Source organism: Paramisgurnus dabryanus, chromosome 18 (genome assembly GCF_030506205.2).
Source record: "Paramisgurnus dabryanus chromosome 18, PD_genome_1.1, whole genome shotgun sequence".
Classification (NCBI taxonomy): Eukaryota; Metazoa; Chordata; class Actinopteri; order Cypriniformes; family Cobitidae; genus Paramisgurnus; species Paramisgurnus dabryanus.
The window spans coordinates 25315403-25328208 of NC_133354.1; the positions used below are offsets into that span (position 1 = coordinate 25315403).

At 37.6% G+C, this 12806-nt stretch overlaps 1 protein-coding gene across 1 annotated transcript; it reads left to right on the plus strand.

Moving 5' to 3' along the window:
- The first annotated feature begins 8870 nt into the window (after positions 1-8870).
- or70b1 (olfactory receptor, family 70, subfamily B, member 1) lies at positions 8871-9827 on the plus strand. Its single transcript, XM_065287742.1, has one exon. The coding sequence runs from the start codon at positions 8871-8873 to the stop codon at positions 9825-9827; it is 957 nt and encodes a 318-aa protein (XP_065143814.1).
- Positions 9828-12806: the final 2979 nt, after the last annotated feature.

A 12806-nucleotide genomic window follows, 5' to 3' on the forward strand; every position in this document is an offset into this window, starting at 1 on the left:
TGCTACCTTCATACTTAAACATACTAACAGCCAGATAGCCTACTAAACTAAACTTCTGTCACCATTTTACCATTTTAAACGTTTAGGCTACGCTTTTTCAAGCCAACATAAAGTTTGTCTTCAAACTTTAATATCTAGTTATTATCTGTAAATGTCTCATCAGCTGATCAGCTAAGTTGCTACTTGTGAGGGTACGTTTTTACAACAGTGTGTTTGAAAGCATTTACTACCAGACACTAGGGGGAGCTTCATAGAGAAAAACACTCAGGCTTGCCTGGTGTCCCTTTAAACGTGGCTTAAAAGCCAGCCAGATGCTGACTGTAGGCGCTTGCCAGCTTTTTAAAGCTGAGGGCTTTGCTTGCTATGATACTTCTGCTTTCTTTACTTTCTTTATTGGTCATTGAATGATGTGCTGGTTGTTGTTGTTGTGATAATTGTTCCGCCCCTCCTTAACTGTGAGATTTATGAGCTAAGTGTTTCACCCAAAATTTAATATTTTCAACTCTCGGCGCTCAGTGCTGACAAAACCCGCCAGCTGCTAGTGTTTTGAAAAGCATGACTCTTCCAGTGGAAACAATTGAAAACATACAAAAACCATCAGCATAAACGCCTTGGTGTGTACGTCCCCTTATAATTGAGTGGGACAAGACCATTTTATCTAATTTATCACATTTGTCTGTTCACTTTTTAGAGCACCGTCAGTCAAATCTATTCCACTAGAGGAATGCCATAATAAATTAAACTCCGTTTAGCTACAGCTGTGACTCCGTCCTCAAATCCATTCCACTTGGCTTATTCTGCGACCATATTATCTTAGTTAGTTAGTTTATTTGTTTCGAGCAGTATATAAAGACACATGACAAAAACAATAAAGAAGCATTGAAATAATCTCTACAACCCATTAGATTCAACATCCCTTCACAACATTAATCCATCTACAACTTTAATCTTACTGCTCGAAAAGGAGTGGGTAAACGTCAGACTTATTTAAACCCACCCCAATCACTTACACTTAACCGGAAAAACAAACAAACAAAAAGAAAACAAAACTTCCTTAATGGTTACATTATCATATCAAGAAAAAATAAATAAATGAACGTACAAAACAGAAACAAAAACCACACACATATCTCAAATATACATATAATCTAAACTCCATTCCGTGTTTTCAGTACTTTTGCCTGCTGCATTATTGGGACACAACAATGTTAACAAACCTTTTAGGCCATAAAACACTTTAATTTAAAGGCACCAGATTACAAAAAAAAAAAACATCTATTCCAGTAAATGTTTTGGGCCCACATTGTTTTGGCTTCAGTCACCCATGATTGCGCTCACTTTGGGTAATTATAATGACCACAATTATGCTGCTTTGGCTGGAAACTCAGCAGATGCATACATGATTGTAATGATGCTCTATTTCACAGGTCTTCCTCAAAATAAAGGGTGCGTTCAAAGAAACACTTGATTTTTTAAATGTATTTAGGTGCAGTGTAAGCGTCATGCCAGTTTACATTTAAAGCAAAAATATTCAGAGAGGTACTTCCTGGTACCAATGAAAAAGAGGGTAACACTTTATTTTACGACCCGCAAAGTACCGCGTAATTAAATCGAAATTAACAGCGTACCTATTTGTAACAACAGGGTACCTCTACAGTACGTACTTGTAGGTATAAGGGAATAATATTTTAAATTTGGGGTAATAAGGGGGTAAGAATATGAAGAATTATAAATTATTTATACTCTAAGTATTTTAAAACAACAGGGTACTTATTGTAATATTACGTGGTATGTATGACTTAGTCTATGGGGAAATTATGTATTATATTTTTTATTGTATTGTTTTAAGTTTTTTTTTTTTTTTAAGTAGCCTATATTACTTGCTTCTAATAACAAAAGTCCAGCTGATTTAATGTGGTTATCTTTTTTTTAAGGTAAGTACAATAAAAAAAGCAACTTATTCCCTATTTACCAGGAAACTCCTACATTTGCGGACATATTTGAAGTGGTGCTTTGCAATTTATTTACTGTAAACACAAGTATTTTAGCCAAATATAATTTATGCAATGGCAAACCAGAATGAAACAACAGCAGATATCAGCTCCCGCTAAAGCAAAAGACGACTACATGCGTAGGCTACTTCGCAGGTGTAGAGCGCGCGGCTGTCTGCAGGAGGTTTGCTGGAACGCGATCCTGAGGTGAAATTTCTTTAAGAGGTTTTAAAAACGTTCTACACTGTGGAGTACGGCTGCCAGTGATGTTAGCAGAATCCGCATGCTGGATAAGGTGACTGGTTTTGTTAATACATGACTCACGCATTTCAAACAATGTTTTTTCAAGAAAGTTGCCAGCTAACGGTAGCAGGTTAGCTAGCACATAAGTTAGCCTAAATTTATTAACGTAACTGGCTCAGAAAACTCTGTTTCTGTCAAGGCACAGTGAAGAAACATTTACTGAAGGCTTTCATTTATGTTTTTATAACGCAGAACAGCATTTGTGAGACGTCATCAACTCATCATCCTAGTGGACAAGAACACCAACAGAGGAAGCCAAGCCGCAAAAACAATAAAAAATTGTCATGACTTTTTATTTTAAATAAAAGTTATGTGATAATAAACATTAAGTGTTGGCTTAATTATAGTGTTTTAAAGATGTTTTGAAGTAAGTTGTTTTAAAATAAAAATAACAATATTCTGTATGTTTATGGTATTTACCCTATAACATTTATAACAAGAGGTGAACAAAGCACCACTTTAGTTTACAGCCCGCAAATATGAGAGTTACCTGGTACATACACAGAACAATAGGGGAATAAGCCCCACTTTAGTTTACAGCCCGCAAATATGTGAGTTACCTGGTACATACACAGAACAATCGGGGAATAAGCCCCACTTTAATTTACAGCCCGCAAATATGAGAGTTACCTGGTACATACACAGAACAATCGGGGAATAAGCCCCACTTTAATTTACAGCCCGCAAATATAACAGTTACTTGGTACATACACAGAACAATCGGGGAATAAGCCCCACTTTAATTTACAGCCCGAAAATATAAGAGTTACTTGGTACATACACAGAACAAGCGGGGAATAAGCCCCACTTTAATTTACAGCCCGCAAATATAAGAGTTACCTCGTAACTCATGTATACATATACAGATCAAAGAGGTACAAGTTGATATTATTTTTATTGTGTATTATATTTGCCGACGTGGCTTGTAGACATCAACTGTCGGCTATACAAAACACTTCATCAGGTAAGTAGCAAATATGAAAAAAAAAAACATATTACACATGTCAGGGTCCGGCCATTGTATCCTGTTTAATATTGTGTCTTGTCAGTATGGCTGGGTTCTGACAGTCCCATGTCTTATGTGAAGGCTCATGATCTTGTGTTTAGAGTCATGTGCCTTCGGTGTCTTGTCTCCTGACCCCGCCCACTTGTTCTCCCTATTAATTGTTTAATCATTAGTTCATTCCCATCACCTGTTCCTCCCTTGTTATCTTGTTTAGTTTTTGCTATTTAAACCCCTTTGTGTCCAAGGTCCTGTGCTGATTCATTTTGTACTGTTTGTGTATTCTAGTTGTGTATTATTAGAGTCAAGTATCTAGTCTAGTCTAGTTTTCATGTCAAGTCTAGTGTTAAGTCTCTGTCGTACGTTGTTTAATGCTGTTTGCCCCCACGTGGGCTTTGTTTTGTCTTGTTGTTCATTAAAGTCTTTTGTTTAACCCTTCATCGTCTGCTATTGGGTTCATTTGTCCTCCAAACCCTCACAGATGATCCTGCCAACACTGAACCCAGCGATGGTGTCGGGGTCCGTCGCAGCGCCTCCAGTCACGGTGCTGCTGCCCATTGCTGTGCGTCCAGCCCCTTGCTGGTTGACAGAGGGGGAACGCACAGCACTCTTCAGTGCGCTCTTGAGAGCCGTCGCCAGGCCGGAGTCCGCGCAGCCAGAGCCGGAGCCCGCGCAGTCCGCGCAGCCAGTGCCAGAGCCGGAGCCCGCGCAGTCCGCGCAGTCCGCGCAGCCAGTGCCAGAGCCAGAGCCCGCGCAGTCCGCGCAGCCAGAGCCGGAGCCCGCGCAGTCCGCGCAGCCAGTGCCAGAGCCGGAGCCCGCGCAGTCCGCGCAGCCAGTGCCAGAGCCGGAGCCCGCGCAGTCCGCGCAGCCAGAGCCGGAGCCCGCGCAGCCAGAGCCGGAGCCCGCGCAGTCCGCGCAGCCGGAGCCCGCGCAGTCCGCGCAGCCAGAGCCGGAGCCCGCACAGCCAGAGCCGGAGCCCGCGCAGCCAGAGCCGGAGCCCGCGCAGCCAGAGCCGGAGCCCGCGCAGTCCCAGCTGCGTCCTCGCCCCAAACCCCCATGGACTGTCTTGTATTAGTATTTTGTGGACTTCAGTGTGTTTGATAAGTTTCGTTTTGCACCTTTTGTTATTTTATTGTCTGATGTGTTGTGTCGTGTTCTCGTGTTCCACGTCATTCAGAGTCTAGTTACCCAGTCAAGTTGTAGAGTTATCTGTCAGTTTCGTGTCTTCATGTTGTGTACCCCCTCGTGGGTTTTTGTTTTTGTAGAAATAAAAGTGTTTTCTGTTTTTTCCCCGACACCGTCTGCTCTTGGGTTCATTTGTCCTCCAAACCCTCACAACACATAGACCATATTACCCATAGACGTAAGTCATACATACCACGTAATATTACAATAGGTACCCTGTAGTTATGAAATACTTAGAGAATAATTTTCCATATATTCTTACCCCCTTATAACCCCAAACTTAAAATGTTGTTCCCTTATAACTACAAGTACGTACTGTAGAGGTACTCTGTTGTTACAAATAGGTACGCTGTAAATTCGGTTTAATTACGCGGTACTTTAAAAATAAAATAAAATGTTACCAAAAAGAGTACTAGGAAAGCAGACAAGGGTTCAGAATTGCACTTTTGTGCAACTAAGGTTTTACACAACAAAAAATAATGTAAAAGTGAAAGTAATGTAATGGGTATGTCTACACTTGGAAAGTGACCTCTGCATTTTATCCATCCCCAGTGAGAAGTGAACACACAAACACAAAAAGAGCAGTGGACAGCTGTTCATTTTTTTATGTAAGGGTTTTGTCTTGTATCATGTTCATGTCTTTTTGAACTTCAAAATAAAAGACATGAACATGACACAAAACAAGACAAAACCCTTACACTACTAGGCACAACAGCACCCAAAATAAAAAAGAGATTTACTTGAAAAGCAAAATGAATAATAAATAACTCTGCACTTAAATAAAAATGCAGCATGAATTGCAAGTCAATCCAACCTAGTATTTTAAGCTTTAGCCAATAATAAGTTGACAAAAAAAGTTAAAATGGTTTAACTTAATTTGCTAAGTTTATGGAATTGCATTTCATCTCGATTCAGTATAATTTTTTTATATTTATATTGGAAAACAAGACAAAAATACTAAACAATTAATTTTGCAGTGTACATTGTGATTTAGGAAACACAGCCATAACTTTGGTAAACCTCTTTAGGTAATCTGACCCAAACGCATGATTCTTTCATGGATTGGACATCACTAATACGACTGTGAGTCATCTCACAGCACCACAGAAAAGACCGAACTGCAACTTTATTGAATGTCACTTGTACAATTGTAACACTGGTACAATTATTGAAACATTTAAATTTGGATAAAAACAGTGCCATTTTTTTATATGTTAAAGGCCATAAGTTTGATGAAAAACTTTACAAACATTAATCTGGATCCCAATAGTCTTTAATAGAACTCTTTTGATGATATGGTCTGGCATCTGGCTTCCCCATAGACTATAAGATGTTTGTTGTTCAAAGAGTCACATAATGTTGTGAACAATGCTGATGCAATGTAACTACAACACATTCATAACAACATCACCCCAAACCAATTGTTGTTGTCCAAATTAGACAACATATTGCAGATGATAATAATGATAATTAGTCACTTAATGAGACGCTTGTGTTATTATTGTCTCAAAGGGACAATGAAACTGTTGCATTGTTATTATGAATTCTAAAATAGGTTTCTTTTGGGGACGCTTCAAAATGTCAAATAATAATTAATCCTCTGGGAGTTTTTTGACGCACTAATCAATGTTTTTCAGATACATCTACTAATGAGGAGAGATGATAATTGAGGTGATAATGAAGTCCCAGGATGCTTAAGACCTCTCATGGCTCTAATTCGTAATTTGATATTTTGTTATTTGTTATTGTCCAAAACATCTTATGCAACAATTTAATACAGCCCAAGATCTTCACTTCAATGGCAATATCATGTTAATGTCAAAATGTGGCTTGGCTAGCATCTCATAGTTTAATAATGAGATTAGAAGAATTAAAATTAGTTTTTCTCCCACAGAAAACTGATAGGATGCCAAATGTTGTGAAATCTAAAGCGAAATTGAAAAAAAATATCTTGGGAAAGATCCTTTGTGTGGTAATATCTAAACCAGCTGGTTTTAATTTCACTGAATCAGCACATGGCTACATTCAATCACGCCAACAAAGGTGCTTGAAGAAAACCATTTAACTGTTCTGAATTTGTCTCCTGTGACAATAATGGACGTCCAACAATAATTTAATTAGAGATGTTGGTCATTGGTGTTGCAAGTAATGCCCAAAGGTTATTAGATATGCCCCAGTGTTTCTGTAATGAACTGCTCATTTAGATTTGACCACAACAGCAGCAGCCATCAAGCCATACATGATTTATTTGTGTTCTATACATTAAGTCACAATACTAAGATTAGAAGAATGGAGACATCAGCAGTGACCACATAGATATACACATGACAGCAAAGAATCAATAACAATAGAGTCATTTAACAGTAATTTATTTCTGAAAAATTACCTTTCCGTAAATAAGCTTAGTTCAAATCAAAATCAAATCAACTACTACACTGAGCTAACGTTTACCGTGTAAAATCAATGTAAAAAAATGTTAACTACAGATCAGCTGATAAAACTTTCTTTATACATTGGTGATCCATGCTCGCAGTCTCCCTTGATCTTTAAGAAATCTAAATGTTTACATTTTTAAACATTTTGAAAAAGGTATTTATCCCAGGCGTCAGTTTAGCCACTAGCCAAACAAACACAGACAGGAAGTTTACTTCGGAGGTGCTTGTTTTTCTCAGTTTTGTTGTGGGTTCATTTAAGGTTACAAAGCAGGCATTCCTGAACATTATTGGCATATATTCATGTGACTGTGGCAGATAAACGTCTGATGTTGTTACTGTCAGAATTTATTGTGTTTGGCCGAGGTATGTCAAGAACTGGTTGTTCATAGATACAAAGTGGTGACTTACAAAAGGACAGTAATGAATAGTCAAAATACATCTGTATGTTTTAGTCGGCTGTGTTTAAATAAAATAAAAATAAAACGCAGCGTAAGTGGCATGAGTCTTGTTTGCTTGCATATGACTTTAAATCAAATAAGTACAAAATAGCACATCTCTGCTTAACAAAGACGATCAGATTTGTTTATGCGTCTGCTTCATAACTTTTAAATGCGTCAAAACCAACTAAAAACAAACACCATAGCGGACAATCAATCGAAAGATGCAGAGAAATGTACCACAACCAACCTCAATTTCTAAACGCAAAGAGAAGCTACAGTAGCTGCCACAGGACAAACATTTTGTTGTCTGAGAGAGCGTAGGGACGAAACACGCTCTATAGACGGTTTCATCAGACACACGTGCGCTGACACGTTACACGTCTGGATCCGAACTTTACTTCCGGTTTCGTTGTTTTTAATGGTCTGACTAGTTGCTAAACGGATCTCTTAAACAAATGCTGGTAACACTTTACAATAAGGTTCATTAGTTAACTACATTAGTCAACATGAACTAATAATGAACTGCACTTATTAATATTTGTTAATGTTATTTTCAACAATTACTAATACTTTATTAAAATCTTGTTAACGATAGTTAATGCACTGTGAACTAACATGAAAAAACAATCAAAAACTTTATTTCTATTAACTAACATTAACAAAAATACTGCAACAAATGTATTGCTCATGGTTTGTTCATGTTAGGTAATACATTACCTAATGAACCTTTTGTAAAGTGTTACCCAAATGCCACGTCGAAAATAACAAATGTTTTGGTTTTCTAGGTAATCTATGTGTTGTTTTTTTTTTGCTTGTTATATAAATAAACTACGTTTAAAGAACTTTGCTGTTATTTATCCTTAGCAGAGTTTACCGGAAGTTACGTGCGGACCACGACAGCCGCTTGTTTATGTTGTTACTGCTGAAACCGTATATAGAGCAGTTTGCCAAAACTTAAAATAGTAAGTTGTTTTAACTTCATGCTGCATTTTTTTACAATGTAAACACCACTGATAATAAAGTTATGTATATTATATTGCATTTCTGTCAAGAGATCCTTTTAAAAGTTACACATTGCACATTTATTTTTTATGCTTTTCTTCTTCGCACTATAATAACATTATATAAAAAACTATAAAAAAAGACTACAGATGATTTTAACCATGGTACTATTTGACCTTTGATGTAGGTGTGACGTAGATGTACAGATTTACATATTTGCATATTCTGTAGCCTTGCACTCTGTTAAATAAGCACAGCCTCACTAATACCATTCAGATCTCATTTTATCATACTTACATGCATGTGAGAATAAAACTGTGATTTTGGTTTTAACCCATTATTATTTTCTGAAGAATTGGTTACTACCTCATTGAATGTGCTTTACATTTACCAACTTTGTTGTGGAAAAAGCATTTCTGTATTTCAGGATATACTTCGGTGATGCTTTAAGAAGGGAATGCTTTTTAATTGCTTTTAAGATCTTTAGACTGCTTAACGGTACAACTTTTCAATGGAAAACCTGACGTATAACAGCATCATTTTGCAACTAGAAGGATTGAAGGTATCGGAGGAGTTTCTGTACCCTGTTTTTCTATTCTTCCTTATTTTTTACATCATAGTTATGGTGATGAACTGTGGTATGGTTTTTCTCATAGCAGGACAGAAAAGTCTCCACGAACCAATGTACCTGCTGTTTTGCAACTTGACTTTCAATGATATCTTTGGTAATTCCATCACGGTCCCCAGGCTGTTGTTGGACCTTTTAAGGTTACCATCCGAGCGCACTATCAGTTACGCAGAGTGCGCCGTGCAGGCATTCTCTACGCACACATATGCAACAACCTCCCATACCATACTGATGACAATGGCTTTTGACAGATACGTGGCCATATGCAATCCACTCCGCTATACCACTATAATGAGTAATAAAATGGTAATCACGCTCTCAGCTTCAGCCTGGGGTGTGGCGTTATTTTTCGTTGCCATCTTGTTAGGCCTCACACTGAGGCTTAACCGTTGCAGAACCTTCATATCAAATCCTTTTTGTGATAATGCATCTATGTTTAAGTTATCTTGCGAGGATGTGTCTGTTAATAATCTGTATGGTTTAATATTTACAGTGCTGCTGATGGTCTCTTCCATGGGAAGTGTTGCACTCACGTACATTAAAATAACTGCTGTTTGTTTGACAACCAAGAGCAAAACTTTGAACAGTCGGGCAATTAAAACGTGCAGCACTCACTTGACGGTGTATTTAATAATGCTTCTAAGTGGCTTTGCTATTGTAATACTACATCGCTTTCCTGCATATTCAGATTACAGGAAACTGGCTGCCCTGTTATTTCATATCATTCCTAGTTCTTTAAATCCTGTCATATATGGCCTGCAGTGTACTGAGCTTAGACATGCTCTAATGCAGATTTTGTGCATAAAGAAAATTAATCAGAGAAAGATGTTCCCAAATTAAATTCTCTAGCCTTGTTTATAGGAAAACATGTACTGTAGCGCTTATCTTTATATTTGCTGTTTCACAATCACTGCCGATCATTTGTTGAAAGCAATGCATTATTGATAAACTATATGCTGTACAAGTTGTGTTGATCAGCATAATGTACATATCTGATCATTAGTATGAATGGCTTGTCAAATGATGTAATTTTTTACCTGATAAAGTAACATTTAAATTTTATATACTTTGAATGTGCACTGCATACAGTATCAGTACAATAACCTTTTTTTTTAATGTAATTTTGTGTAGATGTTATGTGGCTATAAGGGAAAGATAACTGATGTTTCGAAATGTTTGCTTACACATATACTTGCATTGGTTGAAAATCTGCATGAATTACTAATAAAATGTGATCTGATCTTTAATCTAACAAGCACATATGTGTGTCTCGCATTTTTTATTAAGGGCAATGAGTAAGTGAACCTTAAAATGAAGTAACTTTTAGTATATAATTACAAATATTGAAATCTAACAGGAATTTATGTGTTGGTCATTAATGAGTAATGCCAGGGCTACATCTTTAGTAGTGATTCCATTGTGCAATATCTCTTGCAGGTCCCAGGAAACATACAGCAAGCTTAAATCACAAATCACATTTTCAATGTTTTTGAAGTCTGTGTGTTTCCAAGGCCCTATTGAGATATACAGTATAAATCTTTTAATAATGGTGCAAAAGTAAATAACATTACTTGTTTTCAAACACAGGCATAGACATAGACATGTTATACCTTTTGTTAGACACCATGGCCCTCTCCACACTTCAAAGTTTTGAGTGTGAAGCTCATGTAAATTCTGGAGTGAATCCCATAAATGTTCATTCCAAAGGTGTGTTGCAATTCGAAGGCTGCAACAAAACTTGAATCAAGATATATCATATATTTTTATGATCAGCTTAGAAGTGCGGGATTACAAAACAGATCAAATTAATTAATTAATTAATACAAACCAGACATGGGGACTTGGGACTTGGACGCGAGTCGACTTGAGTTGCTATTTTTGTGACTTGTGACTTGACTTGACTTGACAAAAAATAAAATACTTGAGACTTGACTCGGACTTGGAAGTTAAAGACTCTGGACTCTGGACTTGACTTGAGACATGATGACTTGAATGACTTGAGTGTTAATCACATCATGTTTTCAGTTTGAAAATAAAATATATAAACTATTTAAAAAAATAAAGTTGACCCAGCTGGAGCGCAGGCTGAGAATGGCGTTGTCATGACTGAATCAGGATACTATCATCAGTCATGACGAGCCAGACGACAACCTCCAATTTTGTCCGTCATTTGAAGAGCCATTCTGCCCAGTAGGTGCTTGTCAGTTTGTTAATATCTGGTTAGTTGGTAGTTAGCTAATGTAATAATAGCTAAAGTAGCCATTAACCCTCATTATACTGTGTTGGGGACAAATGTGGACAAAATAATTTTGATTTATTTAAAAAAAATACTTCCCTTGATCTGAGCATTACGAGACTTGGTTACTTTTTCTAAGTTTGCCACCTGAACACACACACACACACAAAAAAGACTGGATTCTACAAGGGTCGTTTCACATATCGCGTCTTTTGCACGCTCAAGTTCGTTATTTCAAATGTAGGTGCGTGAACGGAAGAGATTACAATTTTGTTTGATTCCATGATGTATTTTACTGAAAATTAGTTTTTCTTTATATCTTAATATTCTATATATCTTTATTAAGATCAGATTCTGCAGGTAAAATTACAATAATAAGGTGACTTGACTTGGACTTGACTTGACCTACTACAGGACTTGACTTGACTTGACATAGCCTGTGACTCGACTTGACTTGAATTGCCCAAGAAAAAAAATCATTGGGACTTACTTGAGACTTGAAGGTTCAGACTTGAGACTTACTTGAGACTTGCACATGTGTGACTTGGTCCCATCTCTGATACAAACTTATTTTACCCCATTTAATTCCAATGTAACATGTGTCTCAACGAAAATACACATATTTAAAAGTTATAAGTTAAAAATAATTATAGATGTTATATTTGTTTTTTAATATACTCATTATGCAGAGGCGGACAGGGTACACAGCTTTATTACTTGAGTAAAAGTACAGATACCACTTGCAAAGTACAAGTAAAACTACTGCAGTCAGATGTCTACTCAAGTAAAAGTAAAAAGTATATGTGTTTTAAAAGTACTTGAGTAATAAGAGTACAAGAGTACATTTTTAAATATTGCATTACTACTGCCACAGTGCAAGTTGAACCACGTGAGATGATTGACAGCTGTACAGCAAATGATATGTCATGACTTCTGGGTGATCGATGGTTGTGTGTGGGGTATGTGTTTGTTTATTTACCTGTGGTGACGGTTCCTCATGTGTTCACTAACCCTGCCCGCTCATTTCGGTAATTGTTCACCAGTTGTGTCTTGTTTACTTTCCCTTTATATTTCACGCCGTCCTGTCTCTCGTTGCGCGCTTATTGTTTTGGTCACAGTCATGCAGCCTTGCCTTGTCTTGTCGGACGATTCTGTGCTTTCTCTCTAGTTACCTCAGGTTTGGGTTTCGGCATCCAGAGGCTCGTCTTCACCCGGGATCTTCTCGCCTGTGGATTATATTTACTATCTCCATTGACTCTGATTGTCTCTCGGAACAGCTGGTTCGCTTCGTATTCAGGCGGTACACCAGCTACTTCCGGGTTGCGTCAGCTACATCTGCATCCGCAGTGGATTACCTCCAGTCTTTGAAACATTGACTTTGCTTTGCACCTATCTCTTTTCTAAATAAACATTGTTAACTTGCTATTGCCTCCGAACCCTTCATTGTGACAGAATGAGTGCCCCACCAATGGAGTCAGCGAGTTCGGAGAGTTCGGAGGTGCAGACTGCCCTTCACCAGCAGGGGGCGGTCATTGAACAGCACTCATCGTTGCTGAATGCAGCGGCCAGGGATTTCAGTCTTC

Coding starts and splice junctions, on each gene's coding strand:
- or70b1 (XM_065287742.1), top strand. CDS start 8,871: ATGGAAAACCTGACGTATAACAGCATCATTTTGCAACTAGAAGGATTG.